Source organism: Triturus cristatus, chromosome 10, assembly GCF_964204655.1.
Source record: "Triturus cristatus chromosome 10, aTriCri1.1, whole genome shotgun sequence".
Classification (NCBI taxonomy): domain Eukaryota; kingdom Metazoa; phylum Chordata; class Amphibia; order Caudata; family Salamandridae; genus Triturus; species Triturus cristatus.
In genome coordinates, this window is record NC_140593.1 from 672,106,920 (window position 1) to 672,132,299 (window position 25,380).

Sequence of the window (25,380 nt, forward strand, 5' to 3'; positions counted from 1 at the left end):
ATGCACCCACCGTCTTCCCTGGACGCATGTGGCTCTGATCATAGATCTCTTTTCTTTCCGAACTGCATTCCTTCTTGCAATACACGTGTACCATACAGTGTTCACTTACCGCTCCATACTACTCTCACCTGCTGTGCAAAAAACAATCTAACATATAGTCGGGCCAATGCACATTGTCAACTAAGGGAGGTGTGACCATGTACCTCGTGACTCGAAAGACTTCATTGAAGAAAAACAGCTTGCAAACGTCCAAGCCCAACACTAGATGGCAGGAGTATGCTGGGTATGTGAATCTATAGCACTGCATGCTACATACAGATGTTTACAGGGTAAGTAATATTTTTCTTACCGACGGCACACATCTGTTATGTTTCATCTAGAGGTTTCAGCTGCTGTAAGTAGCTGAAATCTCTTGGTGTAACTCCAGTGTTTATTTGGAAAGTTCTTTTTTCCGTACATAGTAATATTATCGGTTCACAAGAGTTCTTAAATGTGTTTGTATCTGTTTACAGTGAGTGTTGATGTCATAACTTGAGAGAGTGCACCACACATGTTTTGAAACAATACTTTGAAGTAATATGCCTTCTATTAAGTATCCTAACTTCAAGCGTTAGGCCCAATTTTTAAAGTTGTTACAGCATCCTTCTAAAGGGGGAAAGGGTTCCTCTCTTCCACCTCAAAAAGTGGGCTCAAAAAAAGAATTGGTTCCACAGAGGCCACTTCACTTCGAAGATCCACTTGCTAAGATATCTGGAGAATAAACAGCACAGAGATGTTCCAAATCAGGTCTTCATCTAGATCGGTGTTGAGAAGTAGGTTATGAAATCTCACAGGTTCTGAAGAGCATTTGTATGTTGACATATGAACAGCCACACTGTGGCACAGGTATTGGAGAGTGGTTACAACATCCTGGATCCATGTTTATCCAGTAGAAGTCACTGGGTATCATTGTTATCACGCTTTTTGGGTTTCAGCTTCAGGATGGTGCCAGTCATGCTACACCTATCTAGTTTTACAGGCTTCAGTGTTAAATCTCTGTACTTCTTTGTTCTTCTTCTCCCTAGCTCCATGAGGTGGATGTGGACACGGAGTTCCTGAAGGCTGCCGATGCAGCCTGTGACGTTGCCTGCCTAATGTACAATGTCAACGATCCAAAATCCTTCAACTACTGCGCCAGTATTTACAAGGTAACGTCCTGCCTGACCCAGAGGCCTAGCAGTTGGGTATTACTTGATGGGGAAGCTATAGGCCATAGTTCTCAATGTTGGCGATCCTAACATCTGCATTGTGGTGCTTCTTTGGACCTTTGACATCTAAAGGGGACCAAATGATTTAGTGTCTGTGATCTTGGCACTGGATTGAACATCTCTGATGTGTCCACTCTGGACTCTGGCTTGCCTCCTGCTTTTCAGTTATACTGCTACACAAAAGTTTGTCTCTTTGCAAGTCTTGCTTGTTAATCTGTGTTGTTTGGGTTACACACTTTCACTTACTCTTTGTCTCTTCACCCAGCAACACTATATGGATAGTCAGATCCCCTGCCTCTTTGTGGCCTCCAAATGCGACCTGCCCGAACTGAAACAGCAGCATGGAATATCTGTGGCGGAGTTCTGCTACAAGCACCGGCTACCTCTACCATTCCACATCACCTGCGACAGCCTTGGACCTCCAGATGCCACCATCTATACTAAGCTGGCCACAGCGGCTGCCTTCCCGTGAGTAACTGTTCAGTCATTTGATTGGGGGCACACGGCAATGGCGAAGATCTCTTACTTCATGAGGGAGAAGGGTTCACTGAGTGCAGCAGAGTAGAGAGCATAACTGGGAGAGACGTGGGAAGCTATTCAGGGATGTTGATGAAATAAGAGAGTCGTAAATACAAAGCCTGAAGAGGACAGGACTTAGAGAGAAGTGACTGAACTTTTGCTAGTATATCGAGAGCAGAAGGTATACTTCTGTTGGGGAAATTATCAAACTGGAATAAGCAGCCGGTGTGAAATCATTAATTTTCCAGTTGTTATCTCTTGGACATTTTGTCTGTTGATGGTTCATAGGAAGGTGAATAACATGAATTGCAAAATTTGGACATTTTGCTGTAGTTCTAAAGGATGCATGCTTCTAGCTCCTCCCCTGGATTGAAAGAAACACTGGTTTCTCTGCATTTTCCGTAGCGTTGTTACAGTCTGGACTCTCCAGATAATATCTAAAGCACAGTGTGACATCACTGAACCAGGGTTCCATCTCCCAGAAAAGCAAGAGCACTCGAAACCTGACTGCAAACTTTCAAATCTTAAATATAACAACTGTTCATGATTTATAGAACGCAAACATTACAGATTGTAAGCTACCATTAAGGATGGCTGTAGAGGGGAGAGAGGAATTTAGGAGAGGGCACATCTTGAATGAAAAATTAGCACTCTGCTGTTAGAGTGGTGCCATTTGCGGGCAATAGATTAATAGGCTGCGGATGGGTAACCCAAATCGGTGGGACGTATGCTTCTTATCCTGGCTCATTTTCCGGAGTTCTGAATCCCGTCTGTATCTGTCATTGACATCCCAGAATCCCCAGAGTTCCTTCGAGCTGCTCACTGCCAGCTTCCATTTCAGCTGCTGATCCTGTCCCAGGTGGTTCTGCAGCATGGCTCTTTCATTGAAGATACAATCAAAATGTTTTTCTATCCTACTTAGGTCTTAGGGAATATTCCAGTTATTCACCAAAAGCTGGGAGGGCTAACTCCAATAGACTACCATATGAAATATTGATTTGGCAAGAAACTTTGTCTTCAGCACCATGGGGAATATGGACTATGCAAGATTCACAAAATGTGTGACTAAGGAAACAAAAGCAAGGAGCAGCTGGGACTCCAGATTGCCGTTTGAGTTGGGTACTTTCAGATGAGTAAAGAACTGGGGAGGCCTAGATAACAACATTACAATGTGTGACATCGCTTTGCTTGACAAGCTGGTCTTGTGAGTGATTAATGTGTATAGACAGCAGGCCAATAGGGACACTTAATGCATATTGTTAGATTGTGTTAGGGAGGCAATGAATAGGCCAGAAGAGACCAACCCATTTTTCCTCATGTGCAGGGATTTCAACAGCAAGATTGGTTTTGGGATAAGATAACCCAGAGTCCATAGTTTAGTTTAAAACCTCTTTGGGAATTCCATCTTCAAACTATACATTTCATAATGCATATTTGAGGTAACTATTTGGAGAGCTTCAGCACAAGAGGAGGCTTGATTTTGGTGAGACACTCCAACGAGGAGATTTACCTATGAATTCCCATTCGTATTGCAAGGAGAGCGGCGACTGTAATCAATTACATCCTGTTAAAAAGTGACGATTAGTCCACAAATGAGACGTTGGCATAATGAGGAAACAGGAGTATTACCACAAAGCACTCCACTTTGAAATCAAAAGAAACCCTATTGACCAAACTACAGAAATGTGCTACTTCGAGGCAGTCTAGGAGCTCAGTACAAAACTTTGAGTGTACTGGCATCAGATGTTGGCATCTAAAACCAAATGAGTATTGTATTGAAGCAAAACACACTGGATATTATGAAGAAACTTCATATCATCATGCTAGAGGGAAATCAAACTGTGCTTGCCTGGAAGAAGTGCTAGTCCATTATCGAAATTGCTATTCATTCATTTGGCTACAAGAGGGGCATATAATAAAATGAAAAACAGCATCGCAAAAGCCATGAAGGTGAACAGAATGCAAGGAAGTACTTAAGAAATTTGGCCAACCTTTTTTTAATCCTAATCTCTGTGTGATATTTAAACAGCGAGGTGGGAACAACCATGACTGATGCTAGGACTACAACGGTATGGGATGGATCAGATGAGAGAACCAAGTATGCATATATTTTCATGAAAAACAAAGTTCTGGAGGCTATCCCATAGCTACCAGAGGGTAAGGCCCTATCATAAAACCCTTCTTCAAACAGCAGTGCAGTCTCTGGGGGCCCATTTTCACCTTCTGTTCAGAGATTTCAGTTTACAAGACCTTATCCCTCATCCAAATTGAAAAGTATAATACTCTACTATAGTGAGTGTTTGTTTCCCAGAGTTATTTTGCTTTTTGTATTGTCCTAGTTGTTCACTCAACATACATTTATAGTATTACGTACATGATCCAATTTAGTGCTTACAAAGAGTCTTATGGTAATCCGGTTTTTGGCATAAGGCCCTGTTCAATTATGTGTCCCTGCGTTCTTGTTTGGTGACGCTGTAACAAAAAACACAAGGACCTTCATCCTCTAACCTTTGAAAAAGCCCCCGGCTTGCAGACCAAGCAGGGGCAAAACACATGTTGGCTATTTTGATCCATTAAAAAGACGACTTGCAAGCTGTATTCGATTTGTCGGCCAAGGAGGAATATGAGGAAACACAACTTTGTGACATAAAATGGATATTTTTGACTTACTACAGATGAGAATTATGGGAGTATTTGATTGATAATCAAGGAGATATTTTATGAGATACAACACTGTGTAAAATATAAATAAATAAAACAATGAAAAAATAAGCAAAAAAACTAATGGATTTGTGCAAACATTTGCACTGTAGATCCTATTACTATTTATCTCAGAAACAAATTTTTTATGAATATACGAGATATTCAAAATATATGATGTTATAAGTGAAGAATTACAGACTATGTCTATTAGGACAATACAAAAAGCACAATAACTCTGGGAAACAAACACTCCACCCTCGGAGCAGCACCTACCTCCACCACTCACGCCCACAACCTCGGTATCCTCCTCGACCGCGAGCTCCCCATGAGACAACAAGTCAACTCTTGTTTCTTCCACCTGCTTCAGCACCCTCCGAATGCCCCGTAAGGTCTTCAGATGGATATCAACAGATTCCCGAAGACAAGCACTCATCACTAGTCGACTTGACTACGGGAACACCCTCTACACCGGAACCACCACCACCCTCCTCCTCAAGCGTCTCCAAGCTATCCAGAACACAGCAGCAAGAATAATCTTGGACCTGCCCAGACGATCCCATATCACCCCCCACCTCTGTAGTTTGCACTGGCTCCCTGTCAAGAAGAGATGCCACTTCAAACTGCTTGCACACTCCTACAAAGCCCTCCATAACACAGGACCAGAAAACATAAACAGCCGCCTGACTTTCCACCAGACACCTGCAGTTTTCCTCTCTGGCCCTCGCCTCCGTCCCCCGTATCCATTGCACTCTAGCCGGAGGATGGGCTTCATCCCACCTCGCTGCCAAGGCCTGGCACAACCTCCCCATCCACCTCCGAACCTGTACCTCCGTCGCCGAATTCAGGAGCGGCCTCAAGATCTGTTTGTTAGAATAGCCCCACCCCATGCAGCGCCTGAATACCCCTGTGATGATAAGCGCATAATACACATGCTGATTGATTGATTGACTATAGTAGATTACAATTTATTTAAGAGGAGTTGGCCTAACCCCCCTAAGCCTATGATACGTTTCCCCATTACAAACTGTTGAATCGAAATATAAAAGGCATTTTAGAGCAGGATATAGTGAGTTGTGCTTGAGATAGTGTACATAAACGAAAAGGATAATAATACCTCTATATAAGAAAGGCACCAGAGTGTGCATGGCCTAAGATAGCTGATGCAACCAAATAGCGTTCTGACGAGGCTCACAACAATCCCAACTCATCCTTGCCAGCACAGAATCCAAAGTTTCACCCTAGAAACAAACCCATGGATATGAGCCATCTGGATTAGGTGCCCAGGTGCTGCTTGTTTGACAGAGAAGTGCAGTGACTGGGAGAATGCAAGTCAATGCTCCTGTTCAGTGGACTAAGAGGAGCCGTGAAGATGGAAGGGAAGTGCTCTGAAGTGACGGAACTCTGCCAGTTCACGGCAGGTCTGAGGGAAGGTGGACGGTGTACGACCAGAGAGAAAGATCCTGTCGTACCTTGTCAACCTGTGTCCCTGTACGAGCCCTGAATACTGGGAATAACAGGCAGAGGAGTGTGGTGAAAGCACAGCCCTTTGGACATAGCCCAGGATGCCGCAGTCTGTGTTGTTTAAGAAATGGGGCATGCCTAAGCCACTCGATTGAGCACCTGCAGCCAGGAAGCCAAAACAGCAGCACCAAACAGTGCAGCACCCTCACCCCTTATCGGGAAGCTAAAACACAGCAGAGACAAGACAGGAGAAAATGCATTGCTCCCATATAAACTGTAAGGAAAACCTGACTTGCATCCAAACCGCACCTTCAAACCCTTTTCTTGTGCTTTTGCAAAAGTGTTGAGCAAACATTTAGGTGTCCAGCACTCTGACCTAACAGGAGAGGGCGGGAAAAATCAAGATAATTTGACAGCAAGCAGTGTGTGGAACAGGCGCGCAACGCACATTGATTGGGCTCAAAGGGCTTCTGCCCCCCTCTTCCCCGTCGTGAGTGTCAGCCCGGGCTGAGACAGCCACCCACACAGCCGCACCCGAGTACTTCACAGGTCTTTAAAAGATCATTTGCTTGCATCTCCACTCTGCATATTGCTGGAAGAGTCAGCCCCCCCCCCCCCCCTGAAATATTTTGTCAGAGCCCCCCCCCCCCCCCCCCCTTGAGATTGGTCTCTAGTTGTGCCTCTGATGTGGAACCAGCATTTGCCTAGACTGACATGGGCAATAAAGGAATCCTGATGGGGCCAGTGTATTCCTTGGCAGCACTGTATCATGAACATTGCCATTAATTAACTACCAATACTTCTTTTGAGACCATGTCCATAGTTGTAACATATCTTTAACATGTTATGGGAGCTCCACTGACCCTTGTTGAGCCACTCAGAACGCAGACAAAGTAAATACCCAAAAGACAATCCCGACTCCCCATGTCTGATCAAAGCTAGCCTTGAAACAAATGATGCAGAAAGTCAAGTCCATGCTTCTGTGACATCCCAACAACATAAGATAGACAAATAGGCAAAACCCACCACTAAAAACCATTGCACCTCTGAAAAAAAGCAAAGGACAGCACCACAGTAAAACGTCTTAAAGTATACAAATTCACAAACTAGGTTCACATTGAAGATTTATTAATATTGGCACCTCATCCATCAGCAGCTGAGCAGCAACTGTCAGAAGGGAAACCAAGAACATTCCAAGTTCTATGTTCTATAGAACTTGCATACATAGAAGTAATATTTGAAGACACCACACATCTCCCTTCCAATAATAAAATGCACAGGAAATACTGAATTGAGTGCATAAAGAAAAAGATAAACATAAACAAGTTATAAAACAATCAAAAGTACTAATTAACATAATCCTTGAGATAAGATGGCACAGATGTCTTTCGACCACTTTGTCTTGGATCCAAGCTAGATGACTTATCCGAAACATCAGGTATGTCATTTCCATTCACCTCCATTCCAGGATTGGATTTGATAATGACAACACAACTCAGATTCCATATTCTTTCATCTTCCAATTTGACAGCATTTCGAAAACATTTCACTACACGAATAGGAGCTGTATATTTGGACCAGGACAAAGCACCTACAGGAGCTTTCACACGTACAAAATCACCTACTTTTGCAGCAACCTGTTTAACCCTTTTTCTTTCATCAAAATTCAGTTTATTCTTGAGTTGTAATCTCTCTTCTCTTTGCCTCCAAATACAAACACTATTATCTTTTACACCTTTACTCCAAGTCATCCAACTTGGGCACAATATTGTTTTAGGAGCCCTGCCTTTGAACAACTCAAAAGGAGACTTCGGAGTAGAGGTGTAAAACGATGAGCCAGAATACATTTTTGTAACTCCTCCTTCCAATTCAAGGAATTGACTCTGGGCAGTTAAATATTCTCCTTTATCACCCTATTGAATCGCTCAACAGCTCCATTTGTCTCTGGATGATAAATTGAGCATTTTTTATGTTGAATATCACACGACAATAAGAATTCATTCATTTCCCTGGAAAAGAATTGAGGTCCATTATCTGACAATATAGTTTTTGGAAATCCTTCTCTTTTAAATACATCTTGCAAAAAAGAAATTACACACGTAGAAGTTACCTCTGACATGCATGAAACTTCCACCCATCTGGAGTAGAGATCAATTAAAACTATTAAATAAGGTGTACCATGTTCTCCGCTAAGTGGGGCAACAATATCAATAGCAATATTCTCCAAGGGACAATTAGGCAACCTTCGACAAACCATGGGTAAATTAAGAGGAGTAAGAATTTTGTCACTGATCTTACATTGCAAGCACACTCTAACCTCACGCTCAATTTCCAGATCCATTCCAGGCCACCTGAAACAAGCTCTCAACCTTTCCTTGGTTTTTACAGATCCATTCCAGGCCACCAGAAACAAGCTCTCAACCTTTCATTGGTTTTTACTATACCTAAGTGGCCTTGATGTGCCTCCTCCATTAATTTCTTCCTTAATGACAAAGGAGGAACCAACTTGGTCCCCCTTAATAGAATGCCTTTATCAACAGAGAGCTCATCAGCAATCATTCTCAAAATGTTTGTCAAACAAAACTTCCAATTGCATCATGTTTATAACCTTCATTATCTCACTATCTTTTTGTATCTCTTCTTTCCACTCGTTTTCTTTTATAGTACCAGAAGTTATTTCACAAACACTGACTTCCTCTTCCAGAATCTCATCCAATATCTGATCCTTTTGATAATTTGAGAATGGTATCAACCTATTCTTTCTTAGGAGTAATACTTGTAGCAGTGATACAATGCCCCAGATAGTTTACTTCTTGAACAGAAAACTTACATTTTTCAAATTTTAATGTGAGACCAGCTTTTTCAAGTTTCTCCAAGACTATTCTCACATTGGTATCATGTTCCTGTTGAGTCAAACCAAATGGTAATAGGTCATCTTGGTAACACTTGACCCCTTTCACACCTTTTAAAATAAAAGACATTACCCTCTGAAAAACTTAAGCAGCAGACACTAGACCAAACGGCATTCTCTTATACTTGAAAGCACCCATGGGAATGATAAATGCCGTCAGGTCTTGTGAACCCTGTGTCAGCTCTATCTGATGATATGCCTGAGTAAGATCGAGAGTTGTGAAGAATTTGGCACCACTTAATGTAGACATTATCTCATCAATATTAGGCAGGGGAAATTTATCAACAACCCCCTCCTTGTTAAGTGATCTTAGGTCCACGCAAAGTCTTATATCACCATTAGGTTTGTTTGCAACAACAACTGGTGCCAACCACTTAGATGCTTCTACAAGAGTAATAATATCTTGTTTGAGAAGTTTTTCTAATTCATGTTCAACTGTTTCTTGTAACGCAGTGGGAACCCTTCTCACTTTAGCCACTGATGGCACTTCTCCACTTTTTAGTTTGATACAATGGTTGTACCCTTTCAAGCAACCTAAGTCGTCTTTGAACAAACCAGGAAATTCTGTCACAAAATCATTTAACTTGTTTTCAACCCCTTGAATTTGCACTTGAGGCTCAGCATTTGGATTCAATGTAACCCCCAACAAACGTTGATGTGGCCATCCAAGTAAAGCATCACCTTGTTTGGACACACAAATCTTTCCAACAATCAACTTATTTTCCAACTCAATACATGCATTAAAATACCCCAACATACTAATGGGTTGTCCACCATATCCTCCTGGATTTACATCCATCTTGTGTAGACTGTATTTTATCTTGTAACCATTTGCAGAATGTTTCTTTTGAAATTATTGTAAGATGAGAACATGAGTCAAATTTCATTTCAAGGTCAATCCCATCAACCCTTAAGCTTCCAACTGGATGATCAGTACATTTACTCTCACTAACTTGACAAATTATCTCTTTTATATCCTTATTTTGAATTTTTCTTTGTTAAGATCTACAAAAAATTTATAAAATGCCCCTTCTTTCCACATCCATGACAGACAACTCCCAAAGCAGGACAAAATCTTGAATTGGCTTTGGGACCTGGTCTGCCACAACGAAAGCATTCAAAAGAGTTCTTAGAAGCGTCGTCCTTCACCACTTCTTTAGAGGATGTTTTTTCACTTTTAACAAGACATATATTTTCTTGTATTTCGTCTACAGTAGGTTGGGTTTTATTTTTTTCACACTTTAATTCAGAAACACATTTCAACATGTGTTCAACCCTTTTTGCTATAGATATTACTTCCTCCAAAGGAGGTTCATCCTTTAGCCATAACTCTTCTCTAATTTTATATTCTCTACATTTTAAAACAAATTGATCACAAATACGTTCTTCGTTAGCTGCCCCAAACTTATAACTAGATGCTAACTTTCTTAACCCTGTTAAATAATCCTCTACCGTTTCTTCTTTTCCTTGCTCCCTTAACCCAAAATGGTATCTTTCCATAATTGTGCTGACTCTGGGCAAATAATTCTTATCCTATTGCAAAATGCATATTTCATATTCATTTAACCCTCTCTGTTGCTCAGCAGATAGATCAGGTACATTTTCTATTACCTCCTGACCTACCCCACCTAGGCAGTGTAAAAGTAATGAATGTCTCCTATCTGCACTTAAATTTGTTCCACAAACCCTAGCATAATGTACAAAAATCATTTTCTACTTGTTCCATTTAACAAGTGGCTTGACTGGATTGCTCAAAAAGAACGGAGGCGCAGTTACATTTTGCATGAAGCCCAAAAATTATCCTTTACAGTTAGATATTATTGACACACTAATGTGATATAAAGTAAAAGTTTCTGAAAATTATGCACTGTCCGATAAAACACTCCCCCCAAAAAAAATCAACACAATACAATATAATATTATACAAATATGGTGTGTCTGTCACCGATGAAGACACAGGTGTTCCTATCATCGTAGGCAACTTGTTGTAAATGTATTTACTTTATACTATTTCACTTTTGATTTGTGTTTTTAAAAATAGAGACTGGTTGGTGTGCACATAATAAAGAGAGAACTATAATTAAATCATTCTCCCTGCACACGTGACACAAATTCTTCAACTTGTTGTGTTGGTTCCTTGTGTGTTGATAAAGTTTTATTGAAGAAACTCCTCCTGGTGTACGTGTCACCGTAGTTTTACAAATCAGCACCACGCGACACACACGCGTTCCTGATTGGCCTCCTAGACGAGCTCTTAGTTTCTTGCCGACATGAGTTCAAAAGGTAACCAGAGACTCTAGCCGGTTCGTCAAGCAGTGCGGTAATCTTTCAATCTTTTAAAAAATGAAACGCTGTATATTTATTATAATTTCTCCTCTCCTTTATCTTTCAATACACGCAACAGCACTTCAAAGAATCCTGTTCTTTGTCATGAGCGCGCGCAGAGCTTTACTCTTGCGGATCACGCGCCCGGTAGAACATTCATGCCGATCGCGATGCCTTGGCTTGAAAAGAGCGGTCGCTGCGTCCTTGCGCTGTTTTTTCAAACCACCGTGCCTTGCTAAAATGTTACACAACCACTTTAAAAATTATGGATTTACAGTACCTTGCGAGTCCGATCCACACTCACTCTTCAATTTAGAATGACAAATCCTTGGCTCACTTGTACAATGTTGTCTTCTTACAAAAGTTACCTTAGCAGCAGCGACTTTAATTTCCCTTCAATATTCTGCCTGATGTTGAGTTGCTCCTTCGATATCCACATCCCATCCTCGTCGCCAGTAAAATGTCTTAAAGTATACAAATACACAAAGTAGGTTCACGTTGAAGATTTATTAATATTAACAACTCATCCATCAGCAGCTGGGAAGCAACTGTCAGATGGGAAACCAAGAACATTCCAAGTTCTATGTTCTATAGAACTTGCATACATAGAAGTAATATATGAAGACACCACACACCGATATAGACATTGTATCTGCCACCTCTGGGATGTTCCTCTCATCGACAGCCGCATAGCCCTAGAAAACAAAGTGCAAGGTTTGGGAATAAAGGTCTTCCTATTAAGCCAAGACCTAAGAAATGTGGCGGATCATGTTATAGAATGCAAATGGAAAATCTCTGCGACGGAGGACAAACAGAAGACTCTTCAAACAGAGGTAACAAGTCTGCATAGCTTCAGACTCGCAGGCATTCCAGAGACATTGGACGGAACCTGACTGCCAACAATTCCTAACAACATGGTTATATCCTGGGTTCCCCCATTATGTGTCTTAGTGTGCTTCCTTATAGAAAGGGCACGTCAAGCTCTTGTGCCTAAGCACCAACCTGGTGCCCTCCCACCTTCTACCCCGGGCTATGATCGCAAGAAATTTGAGCTATGTAGATCACAACATCCTTCTCCGGGCAGCACTTCTCAGCCAAGACCTGAACATACAATCATCAAAGATTTTTTTCCCCCAGTCTCTACATCCCTAGTACAACAACATCAATTATTTACAGCTGTCAAACAAAAACTCAGATCAATGCAACTTACCTACATGCTCCTCTACCTAGATAAGTTGAAAGTAATACACCGAGGTAAATACTATTTTTTTGAGAAACTGGAGGACATCTGGGATTGGGTTGAGGAGAGGAGAGCATACAAACTCAAATCAGAAGAGCAACCATCACTTCCTGCAACTCAAAAATGGAACGCCTCCCTGCTCCCAAAAGGGCACAAAATCCGAAGAAGACAACAGACTGGCGCTATAACTTGAGGTGTTATCCAGCAAGTAGACACACTTACATTTGAAAATAGTGGCGACAAGCGCAGTGGAATACCCTGCCTGGGCCATCCCTAAACAAAGCCTACGTTTAGTATAGCAGAGGTACATAGTAGCTCCATTGAAGCCAGCAAGTATGTCTCTCCCCACCGCCCAACCAGACTGCCTCAACACTCAATGAGGTGCAGTGCAGTACTTGCAGATACACTATTCCAGAATTATTGGCTAGTAATAGCTACCTATTAGTAAAGGCCAGAGCATGTTTAGGTAGTCACCCCCAAATTAGTTCAGTTAGTTATAATGCACAACTGATACTTCAGTTTGAGAAGTGTAGGGTTGTGGTAGTTGGGGGAAAGGGAGTTCAGTCGTTTAAATTGATGGAAAGCCGCACACAGAGAGTACAATTGGGCTACAATATAAATACTTGCACCATTTGCCCAGATGCAGTCTACAGGGTTAGGTATATGTAAACTAATATAATGGAATGTCAATGAACTTAATAGTCCAATCCAAATGGGGGCGAAATGCCAGTATGCCAAGAGGGATTTCACAAAAGTACTACTCCTGCATGAAACACACTTGTTAGGTACAAACAGCAGCTTTTAGAGTCACTATGGATAAACCAAGCCTACAATGAGGGGTTTCAGTGGGGCTTATGTGGGATAGCGATCCTCCTACACACATCCTTCAAACTGAGGGTCAGCCCCCTCAAACAACAATAGGCCAGGGAGATTTGTGGCAATTGAGGCCCTTCTTGAAGGGTGAGAATGATGGACACTTGACAGTTTGTTTGGTGACACACCTATAAAGGTATTACTCTCCTTCTCTGAAGGCATGACAGTAGTTGCAGGTGACTGTAATTCACTAATGGACTCTGTTAGTTTACCAGAGGACCATCGACCTCACACAGCACACACACCTTCTCCAAAAATTGTAACCTCTTAAGATTTAGCAACCCTTGAAGGCTGTGGAACCAGGGTAGGAGGGTATTTAAATATTGAACCTGGCCCTAGAGCTCATTTTCCAGACTCAATTCTTTCTTCATTCCATTGGTCGAATTAATCTGGGTAACAGGCACATGCACCGGTGCCTAGGTGTCTGACGGCTCACACTTCTGATATTTAGGCATGCACATTGCAGGAGATGACCAAACAAACTGGGACCTCAACATATCACCCTCTTTCTACCTCGGAGGTGGGATATGGACTTCTGGCATACTCTCAAATTATCTATAGCAAGCTGTAGCACAGTAATTAAAATGATCTCACTCTCACTGCTTTTGTATGTAATACAGATTTATGCCAAAGACATTACCCCAAGGTCCCTTAAGAATGAAAAGGCTTCAATCTGGAATTACAAACCCAAATCATCACTGCAGTGATCACTGAGCACGCAGTGGTTACAGTGGGAAGAAATTACCACTTGTGAGACTATTTAGGCAGATCATCACATTAAACCCTTTGAACAGCTGATAGTAACTATTCACTATAAAGATCCCAGTTTTATTGATGTTTGCAGATACCGAGCCCATAAAGACAAACTATGAACAGAAGCTGAATTCAGCCCTTTAACGCCAAAACTCACAATGGAACATCTGGGCAAGGACGGCATGTTCAGAATCTATAGATCCCTAATATTGAATACTCCCGACCCATGGAAGCAACTCTGAACTAAATAGGAGCAACATCTGTGAACTTTGTAAGATGCACAGTGGAAAAAAGGGCATTATTGCGGTACACATATTTATAATATTATTTCCTGTCCTCGTGATACTGTTGAAATACTACCACAGAGTTTTCTACTCCCCAAAATGTTGAAGGAAATGGGAATGAGCCCAAACCCAAATTGCAGTGAGTGCAAATCTAAAATCGGACCCTTCCTTCACACCAAATGGAGAAGTCCGATGGTTGATTGCTACTGGTCCTGAGTTCACCACAACTTCACACAGGTAATAGGAAAGCCAATTATAACAACATTGTTTAAGATAATGGAGAAATGGGGAGGGCCTAGGGGAACAATAGGCATGATAATAGCAAAGAGGGATATATTGTGAGGTACTGAGGATCAGACGGTACACCTCCTTAAACGAATGGCTGTGTAACTTGGACCACAGCACCAAAGCAGAAGAATCTGTATATAAGGCCTGTGGACGCCCAAAGACGCATCTTCAGAGATTTACTGCCAAACCGTACCTGTAACTGTTATGGCCCTAATGATGATATAAAAAAAGATAGTAAAAATTACTCTAATTGGCATTGTACTTACTGCTGTACTGAAGCCCTGTGTTATATCTCGATGATAAAACAATATAATGCAGCATTAAAGGCTCCAGAAATTATCCAAATCATTCAGACTCATAAGCTTCATTAATATGGACTGTAAACTATATGGTGAATCAATTCTTTTTTTTATTGATTTTATTGAAATGGTGAATCAATTCTGAAAGCAAAGGAATAATGGGTAGAGGAGTAAGAAGTATTGAACCCTATTCAAGAGGGCTTTAGACGAGAGCTATCCAGCATTTCTAAAACATTGATCTTCATGCACACCATGCATGAATATAGTGTCCTAGACAGATGCCCTTCTTTGTCCATTTCTGGATTTCACTTCAACCTGATTCCAAGGCTAAGAATGTATAAAAAATTGAAAAATTCAGAATTGACACTGCACTATTTTCTATTGTCATAATTGCTTTACTCAGGAACCAATTGTCACATAAGAAGGATCTAAAAAGGGAGGTCTTGGAATGGGGTCTAGCAAAGGTATCTTCTAGTCCCTTCTCCACCCCCTGCGTTTTTGCTATACGGTAAGAATGACATAGAGAAGTCCTAGCAGCAGGCCAAGATGTTCAGCCATAAGCAGTCTCCAGGTATTAGCCTTTTTAAGCGTGAAATACACCATCTTGATTGATTCAACCCCAAAAGGCTACATATTCAGCTATGTACCTTGGAGGGCGACTGCACTGCAAATGGACTGAAGATCAATACCAAACAAATGAAAGATTATGAACTTTAGGTCACAAAGGAAGCCTTTTAGGAATGCTGGCAGCTCTACATTTTAAGAAGGGCAAGCAAAAGTAGGATGCCAAATCAGTTACTGGGCTGTACTTTGGAGCGTGGATAAAAATGCAGCAGAATTGCCCCCCACAAGAGAAATAGCTGGAAAAGGGTGCTCCACCTGCCAAGAGGCTGCCCAAGCATAGCCCTGCAGACTGATTTTTATTACAATCCCATTCAAGATGGATGTCAACTGGCCGCTGTGGCATTTGCACTGAAATGCCAGAAGTCATATGCAGATCAATATGGTTGACCATACCTGGAAAGAACATGAGGGAATAAGGTCTCAGTCCAAGTATATACATCTGTGTAAAATGTCAGCCATTCAGTTCGGTCTGAGACTCATTACTCTGGGGACACATTCAAGCCCACTATGTCTGAGACAGTATTACTCTAGCTGAGTAAATTTATTTGACCTGGAACCAGAAGGCAAGATGGCGAGAGCTAGAAGGAGACCATGGACAGGATCATGTGGGTATGTATGAGGGTTCTGTTTTATTTACCCTGTAACAACGTTGATGGCTCAGCTAGACAGATGGCACAGTAGTGGGTCGAGAGCTATCTAATTAGGTAAAAACATTTCTGACAGAGTGGCAAATACTGTGAAAGAGAGGCTTCTGTGCCCCGAGCAAAGAAAGAAATGAGACATGCATGGAGAGAAACTGACATGTTGCAGTCTAATTGCAGAGAATCATGGAAACATTTTTGACCCATATTTTATTATTATAACAGCTTATGTTTTCTATTGTGTGTTTGTTTATCTCGTATTGTTCTACTGGAGCAAAAGGCAAGGTCCTGGAAGCATTTATATTAAATTGTTTAACCACTAAAATTCTATCCTATGGGACTCTTCCTGGTGGTTTCTCTTCTTTGAGGACTCTCCTCTACGTTCGTCAACTACATGTTCTTGTATAAAGGTCGTGGTCAATGAAGACAGGATGTATATCAAATTAAATCTAAATTCCTAGACTTTAAGATTTGGATTTTGTTTTTGTGACACTGAATTGACAGTCTTACGTTTTGTAAGAGGATGATGTAATTCTCGAACTTGGACAACAACAGTGTGCACAGACTGTCTTTTGATTAAGAACCAAATGTCTGTAAATCTTGTTGCTTGTTCAAAACAAACTGCATCATGTGAAAGAATGCCAGATTAGTTAAAAAGATGATAGGCCTACTTTATACCCGAAGGAGGTGATGTTATTAAGGTTCCTTTATAATTTTCTTCAAAGTATCCTGCTATGGGAAGGCACTTCGAGGGCAGGACTTTGCCACTGTCTAAAAATATCTAAGGCACATTTGCCTTTATTGATGCTCACCCCTTCTCCTATTAAGGCTTAGATCCACTTAACCCCTGCTTATCAACTAGACACCATTGTCCTTTATTAAAGTAGTGGTTGTATTGATTTCTTTGTCTCAGGAGCAGCTGCATTGGCATCTTCCAATCTGCATTATGACTCTACTGAACTTAGAGGTATCGCTCTGCTGCAAACTCACAAATATTGATGCCAATGCAGATTTTGTTTCTACATCAAAGGTACTCCTCCCCAGTGTGAGCCTGAGGAGCTGAACGTTTGAGTTGGATGGAGAGATATTATGGAACAATCTATAATTCTTAATGAACATTTTGAAGACATTATAATTTTCAGGAGTTCCTGGGACAAATATTGGGTATCTATCCGATCACTTGGAGAAGAATATCCCTTCTTAAAAACCCTTTGCTACATGATGGCGGCATTTTTATTTTTAGGTCTTCCTTGGTTGTCCCCACTTCTAGTGGTAGCTGTTCACATGTATCGCCGTGAAGTTTTCTCACTATACTTCAGTGCCAAAGGAAGGCTCTTGTGCCTTGCTGCATTTACTAGCCATAGCTAAATGCCCTCCTAACATATCCCCGCCCCCACAGTTTAATATAGCGCGAACTTGACCAGAAGGTATCAGAGCGCTTTATATGAGCACCAGTTGCATTACACAAGGACACATTCATTAAAACGAATCCACTAGCTCTCCATTTAAAACATGTGATATCAAGAAAATGTTTTGGATGTCAACTTGAGGAACGTATCAGTTGCTGCACCTGCAGCATGTGCCACAGGATTGGCAACCTTTGACAGTTCCTTACAAATAAACCTTTGAAGGCTAGGGAGAGAAGACTTTGCATTCAGCAAGAAAGCATCCCATTCCTATGAGGTGAAACCCCCCAGGAGTGCCCTTCCTCTTTCTGTGTCCAAAAACATTTCTTAAACCTGGAAATGCTTTCTTTTGCAGATAAGTCTACTTCCTCAATAAAAAGACAGTTGTGGTTGAATAAGATGCCAAAACTGATTAACTTAAGCAAATCTACTGTTTCTGAGTCAGTCGGCTTGTGCACGAAGCGGACCTCAATCACCTCCAGGTCAGTCTTGAGGATACGCTTGTCGAAAAAAATTATCCTTCCTAGTTCATAACTTTGTCGATCCCAGCCTTTATCCTCACTCGCCCAACATCTTGCTCACAATCAGAAAATGTGCATTGTTGAAGGGCCTCCTTATTATCAGAAAGCTGGTGTTCTACTAAAATAATGACTTTAAGATATCTAACTGCAGAAGTATGAAGTGCAAGATATTGACTTGCATGATATTGACATGGTAAATAGATGTAGAGTGATAACAGTAAATATGAATTCTCCTATAATCCCTTAATGATATTGTGCATTTCTATGCTTTGCTGTCAATATTGTTTCATTTTTGTGGTTGATACTTTGACATGCAATCCTTCAGTTTCCAGCTAGCAGCTGATACCTCTTATTGATATGCACCTCTTTGCTAAAAGTACCGGAGAAACAGAAGCCTCTGTCAGCTCCTTAGATTACTTTTTCAGGCCTTCCCTATCGCCTCTATAGACCTGTGATGAACTATTTCCCTCCGCCAAGATCTAAATCAGGCCCTAAGTTCATAGATATGCAGATTAATGCTCACACCCTCTTTGAAAAGCATTGTGATTATGCTCTCCAGACCATTCAGTCAGACCTAAAATAACAAGATTGTTAGCCACATCACAAACAAGATGACATTTGTGGCCAGAATTTACTTCCAGTTGAGGGCCTTACTTGGATTAGGCATACCAGAAATGTTGTACGACGATCCATCTTACCAACTCCAGCCACAAATCCATTCTCCTTGAATAAGCAGTGAGGTTCTGTTCAAACAAGGACCAAACATTCCACTAACACACCTATCTTATTCCCGCATCGAATACCTGTTTGTCACTTCCTCCCTGCTGAGAAATCTTACATTTCACTTCTTTAACTCACATGTGCACCTATCTGACCACCTATTATGGACAGTTGCCATTTGGCCCTCAGTGTACGATGTTGCTTGTCAGATTGTTCTAGTGAGAGAATGATTTCCGTGAGTTTCTTTTAAAATAGGCGTGCCTGACGAGCCCTGGCTATAGAGATAGAGGACATCACTCCTCAGATTGTGGCCTTGAACAAATCCCAGAGTGTGGGGGGAAGTGACAGGAAGGGAGTTGAGTTTAAAGTATTTGGTGATGGCGTCTTTGAATATTGCCGTATTTACCGGGTCCTGCAGGAGTTGTTGGGTGAGACACCAGTGCGGGGGGTATTTAGGATGCCCCATGCGGTGGCAATCCTTTCTAAGCAGGTGCATTTCCTGAAGGAAGATTACGTCAGGATCATGTTAGATAAGGTACCACCAGTTCTGTCGCCATTTGCTGTGGGAGTTGAGCTCACAAACATTAAGGGATAGTAACTTCAGATATTGTGAGGAACCCATGTGAGAAGTAGCTAGTATAGCCCGAAGCGAAGAAGGCGCCCGACCACCCCATGGAAGGCAGCTGGAGAAAAGAGCCCACCCTCTTTTTTTCTCTGGCCCCAGAGGGAATTCAAGGGACGGCGTGGCGACCTGTCAGGGAGGATGTGAGTAGAGTGAAGCAAGGGAGACCTGAAAGGGCCAACTGGGCCCAACCTAGTGAACCTCTCCATAAAGAACCACTGGAGAATCTCCCGACCCTATAGATGTGTCGCCCTCAATGGAGGAAAGCCCAGTGGGGGAAGCAAGAGGTCGGGAACATTGCGAGGGAGCATTCTATAGGGCAGAAAAACCCTAAATTGGCAGAGAGAGAAAATCACAATCAATAACAAACTTTAAAAGTCTGAGCGCCGGGCCATGAGCCTTGCAATGTGTGAAGAAATGTGATAGGCTGGTGAGAACTGGGGCAGGACAGGAGCTTGTTCTGTGTCAGTCAGGTCTCGTTGGCCGAGGAAGTTGGGGGCTCCTGTTTCATCTTTTGGAGCTGTGCGATAATGTCTCCTTCGCCGTGTTGGAGGCCTGCAACGCCCCTTCATTACGGTTGCGGCCAAATCATTGAACTGTATGCCACTTGGGCCGCCAGGCTTCTGGGCATGCTGAAAAGGCGGGCGAGGTGTCTCTGCTGGTAGAATCCTCCTGGAGGCGGAAGACTGTCTTGGATTCAGCGAGTGAGTGGACCATGTGTGGTGTACCCTTCCAGGTGAAGAGCAGGCCAAAGGGGTGGCACAATTGGTATTTAATACCCTGGGCGCGCAAGTGCCTTGTGACGGGCTCAAAATCTCATCTCTTCTTCAGAGTCAAGGGGGAGAGGTCCTGGTAAATATGCATGGTGGGGCTGCGGAACACTCTCCCCCTCCCCCTCCCCCCCCCCCTCACAGCCTTGAGCACTGCATCTTTATCCTGAAAAAAGTGGACCCTGATGAGAATGTCGGTTGAGCATCAGGAAGCCCAGGCATGGCCACTACTTTTTGTGCCCTGTCGAATTACCCCCCACTCCCCCGTCACCCCTGATGGCCCCCAGAATGTCCCTGGTGAAAGACATGCTGTCCTCTCCCTCCGCCCCACGGGGGATTCCACGAAATCGCAGGTTGTGGCGTCGGCCCTTTTTCTCTACGTTTTCCTGCTTGGCCTGGAGCTCAATATGCTGTTCTTCTGGTGCATTGACTCTTCACCTAAGTTACTCTTTACCCGCCTCATGCATGCGCGTAAACAGTGTATTCCAGGTCATCCACTCTGTCACCCATCGCTGTCACATCTCTTCGAAGGTCGTTGAGACCCCTCTTAAAGTCAATTTTCAAAGAACCGATCTCCTGGCGGATGTTTGCCAGGAACTTTTCCATATAATCCTGTGAGCTGGAGAGGGAGCAGGGGCCTGTGCGTGGAAATCCTTCCCACCACGCATGTCTGCTATGGTAGTTTTAGCCTAAAGGCAGGTCACGGAGCTGTCCCAGGTGGTCTTACCCCTTGGCATAGTAGGTGGGGCAGTAGATATACAGACTACGAGAGTGCCGAGTTTGGAGCCAACTGCAGGCCACTGCCCCAGTCCTTGGGAATAAGACGTGTGAGGCAAGGGAGTGGAGCCCACATGATGTAGATACAAGGGGCACGAGATGGTGCGGGCTGGGGGGTGGTGAGAGGTGAGACAGCCAAGCGATGCCCCCTAGCGCCAACAGTTCTAGAGGAAGGTGATCTCAGCCCAGGCACTAGTGTTCCAGCAAGTTCAACCCATGAAGTTGTCATACCAGGCCCGCTCCTTTGCCAGGGGTACAGGCAGGGAGGTACAACTAGAGCGCGTGGGGGGGCAGGTCCTCTAGCGAAGGGCAGATTCCCCAAGACTAGCCCATGGAGTGGGGCCCTGCCAATCCACACGCAGGCTGAGATTTCTCCCAAGGCGGCCCCCACTGTTACCAAGTCAGAGGATTGATCCCCCCCTGGCAAAGAGGGGGAGGTCGATGGAGGGTCTCCTCGGGGGTCCCCCAGGGGAGGCTGCAGTCCCAAAGGGCGCTGTGCTCTATGAGGAAAGGAAGGAGCAAATGCTGTCAACAGCGCACCTGGCCCAACTTAGTGCAGCAATCAGGCCACAAGGAACATAACTCCCATCCCCATCTCCGCAGCGATGAGAACTGTAGCAGCAACTACCTCCAGAGCCATGTCGGTCTAGGGCCCCCACAGGGCCAGGTGTAGCTGGAGCAGTGACGTGGAAGTCATGGGATAGCGATGCTTGAGCCACCCGGCAACGAGGAGAGCAGTAGATAGGGGCCTGCGGGGGAAGCCAGCAGCAAAGTAAATGCACTCACCAAGGTGCACTGAGAAGGAGCGACGAAGTTGCCTCACGTGTCGCACTAGCGGTCAGGTCCGTTAGGCCCACAGGAGCTCTGCGTTTTGCCGCAGTTGATGCTCTTGATGGAGCGCCAAGCCAAAAGCCTGCAGCAGCCAGGGCCGCCTCAAGCCCCGGGACACTGGTGATCTGGAGGCCTCCCAAGGGCCGCGGGTGTTGTGAAGGAGCGATTGGGGGCGCAGCAATGTCCAGCAGGGCATCACAGGGCCCAGATGGCCGCAGTTCCAGCGGAAGCCTTCAGGCAGTCACCTCCAGAGAGGCTCGAGATTCAGGAGGATTCCGGGCAGGATCGACCCCTCTTTAAGCCAAGGAGCTAGATCAACTCCGCTCAGGGAACCTTGGCCCGGGTGCACGGAAGGAGAGCCCCAGCCACTTCCACTCGGCCTGCGGTCCCCCCAATCGGGCACACTGTGTACGGAGGGGTTGGGGCAAGATGGCACCGTGCTTCGATGCGGGGGCCAGATAAAACCTCTGTGCGGCTTCTGTGCAGGAGCAGTAAACAGTTTGTAGCTCTCGAGTTTTGGCCGTCCAAAGTAAGAGCTTCTCCGACATCACTAGGCGCTGTTTCAGGTGATTGAAGTAGGTTTTTCTTGCTTTGGGGCTCAAGGGAGCAAAAGACACACAAATGATGGACAGAATGCAGAACAAATCAAAACATTCACCCCCAGTCAAGAGATCTGGGTTAAATCCATCGTTCTTTTGCTCACCAGGCCACCTTATTTTAGACCCAGTCATATGCAAATTAGGCCTGGGTGTAGTTCACGGAGTTTTGCTGAGCGGAACTCAGTGAATTTACAAAAAAAACTCCTTGAAGTTCTGCTAGTGGTGGAGTGCAGTGCGAACTGCAGTTTGTGTTGGTATTCCTGCAGCTGGGGTAGAAATTCTACGCAAGCGGCAGCTCGCGCTCGCGATCTTACCGTTCACGAGCGCGTAAAAAACTCTGCTGCACATCGCAAAGCGGAGTTTTCTGCACTCCGCGAGCTCCACGGAGTACAGAAAACTCCGCGAATGGAGCGAAGTTCACTGCCCAGGCCTAATGCAAATCAGTCTTGACCCTGTGCCTCATGAGAACAGTCCAGCCCGAACTGCCATCCCAGGACCGAAAACAAGCATCCTAGGACCGGTTTCTGGGGCTCAAGGGAGGCAGGAGCTCGGACGATCTGCCTCCTACGCCATTCCCGGTTAGGCGCCCCTTATTATTCTTCTGACCTACAGAGTAACAGTAACCTATCTTTTCTCCTTTAGGGACTCTTGGAGGATTTAAGAGAAGAATCATTTTAAGGTGAAATGAGCTGGGTCACTGACGTCTGATATTGAACTGCAGATTAACATATGAAATACTTTTTTGTACAGACATTGGTAAATCCCCGTCTGTGTGTCTCAAAATAACACAGGATCTTAACACTTGTCTCAGTAAGATGGCTGGCAGAAAAGTTTTACTTAATTACTTTATATTTTTGTGACAATATTTACACATTTTTAGATGTTTTGATTGTTTGATGTGTATCTGATGTTCTTTTTTGTTTCTTTTTGCAGCCACTTGAATGACAACGAACTTTGTGCTGCTTCCTTTTGGCTGCGTGTGGCTCTTGGTGCTGCTGTCGCTGCTGTCCTGGGATTTACACTTTACAAGGCAATGGTAAAAACTAAATGAGGGCATTACAGTGCCTCAACCCCAGTGTGCATCTAGAGCTCATAACCTCCTTTGATCATGTGAGTCTCAAACCCGGCTGAGTCCACCGAAGAGGAGCACGTTCCTACCACCTGATAAGCAGAACTTGTGGGTTTGGTAACTGAATTGGAAGGATATATATAAGATGGACAACTCAGAAAGCAAGAGAAGGATATCAAGAAGGACACTGAACTGTGCTTTAATCCTAATAGTATGTTTATTTAAAATTTGCTGGAAAAATCTATCAACAGCACAAAGTACGCCATGACTCCAGAGTCTATTCAAATGGGCACACATTGTCTTTGCAGCTTTGCTAGAATGTCAAGTGACAACTGACTTCATCCCATCCCTCATCTTGGTAGGAATTTCAGATCCCTGATGTATTTTTTTAATATAGTTTTTAAAGGGTCTAAAAACATTGTTACTTTGATAACGTGTTTTTAAGAGAATCCCCTAAATGTCATCCACCAGCAATGGGTGAGACATATTTTTCTAAATAGAATATGAAAAGTATTTTATAGCTTAGCATGAGGTGCTATTCTCTTTATCAGTAACTCAGGTATTCATGCAGAACACTGTCAAATACGACAGTGTTTGATGTCCAAAATCTGGTTCTGAACATGGACTGGGTATTGGATTCCATTGGTAAAATCAGTTTATCATTTCACTTCAGTATAGTGCTATATAAAGTGTCCAAGGGTTAAATAATGTAGGGCAGGATATATAAAGTTAAACACATCTCCAATCTGAAGAGGGCCACACTCACACACAGTCTGCAATGATAAATCCTGAGGAAAGGACACTCCACGGCCATATTTTAAAGTCTTATTCTTGAGTCTTTGGTCATACATCACACAGATCTAGACAATGGCAAATAAACAATGGCACACAAGTGTGAAAGCACATGCATATGAATGATTTGAACAAGTTCCCTTTCTGTGCTTTCGTTTGTTTTCTTAGACAAACACAAGATTACATCCTGCTCACCGGAAAGTAGATTGTTTCCACAAGACACTGTCTGTTGAATGCTGATTGCTTTTATAAAACCGTCTCTATTGAAAGCACGTCCCCTCCACAAACTGTTGTATGCTGAAAGCAGTCTACTTCCACAAGCCCATTTCTACTGAATGGCGATTAGTTCCACAAGATCTTTTGAAAGTAGATCCGTTCCACAAGACAACCCTGCTGAAAGCAGATCTGTTACACAACTGCATTTCAACTAAAAGGCTATTCTTTTCGCAAGATCCGGTCCACTGAAAGCGGATACCTCAAAATCATATCCGCAGAAATCATGTCCCTTCTACCTGTCGTCTCTGCTCAACGGATCTCTTCTGAAAGCGGATGTCTTACATGGCAGAATTATTCCTGAGAGCCGTAGTTTTTCTGCTTTTTTTATCTGTTTTCTCAGGGTGCATCTTTTTTACTTGTGTGAAATAGGAAGGGGAGAGCAAGGTATAGTCGAAAATTGTCTGTTGGACCATTGACTGATGGTATTCTCATGGAAATGTATGTAAAGACCCTGCACAGCTGCCTAAAGCCGTTTGAAGTATGAGCCTCAATTTTTATGTAGCTATTAACATTTGCTATTCAAATCATGAAAATTGAAACACAGTACCACTCTTTTTTTAATTCATGGTTTGCAAAAAGACATTAAAATTGCATTCTGATTTTCAGCTTTGGAGGGCCAATCTGCTTCTTTTTCTGGTATTTGCTCTTTTTTGGCTACTTTCATTAATATATTTTTTTAGTTTCTGGACATCATATTAATTATTGAAACATGCTTTTTATTTCCCTACCTTCATGAATAAAGAGTGCCAGAATAATTATGTTTGTAAGCATTTGAGCAGTTTGAGATCTCGACAGACCTGGGCGAAGTTACAAAAAAACTCTCCGAAGT

General features: G+C 43.2%; 1 protein-coding gene across 2 annotated transcripts in view; it reads left to right on the forward strand.

Moving 5' to 3' along the window:
• RHOT2 (ras homolog family member T2) overlaps window positions 1–25,156 on the forward strand; it is a 332,445-nt gene extending 307,289 nt beyond the window's left edge. For both annotated transcript variants that reach the window (XM_085628143.1, XM_085628144.1), the window contains exons 17-19: window positions 1,065–1,187; window positions 1,513–1,715; window positions 23,348–25,156. In XM_085628143.1, the coding sequence (XP_085484269.1) occupies window positions 1,065–1,187; window positions 1,513–1,715; window positions 23,348–23,465 (444 nt within the window). In that variant the 3' untranslated portion in view covers window positions 23,466–25,156. The remainder of the gene's footprint in view (window positions 1–1,064; window positions 1,188–1,512; window positions 1,716–23,347) is intronic.
• The last annotated feature ends 224 nt before the right edge of the window (window positions 25,157–25,380 follow it).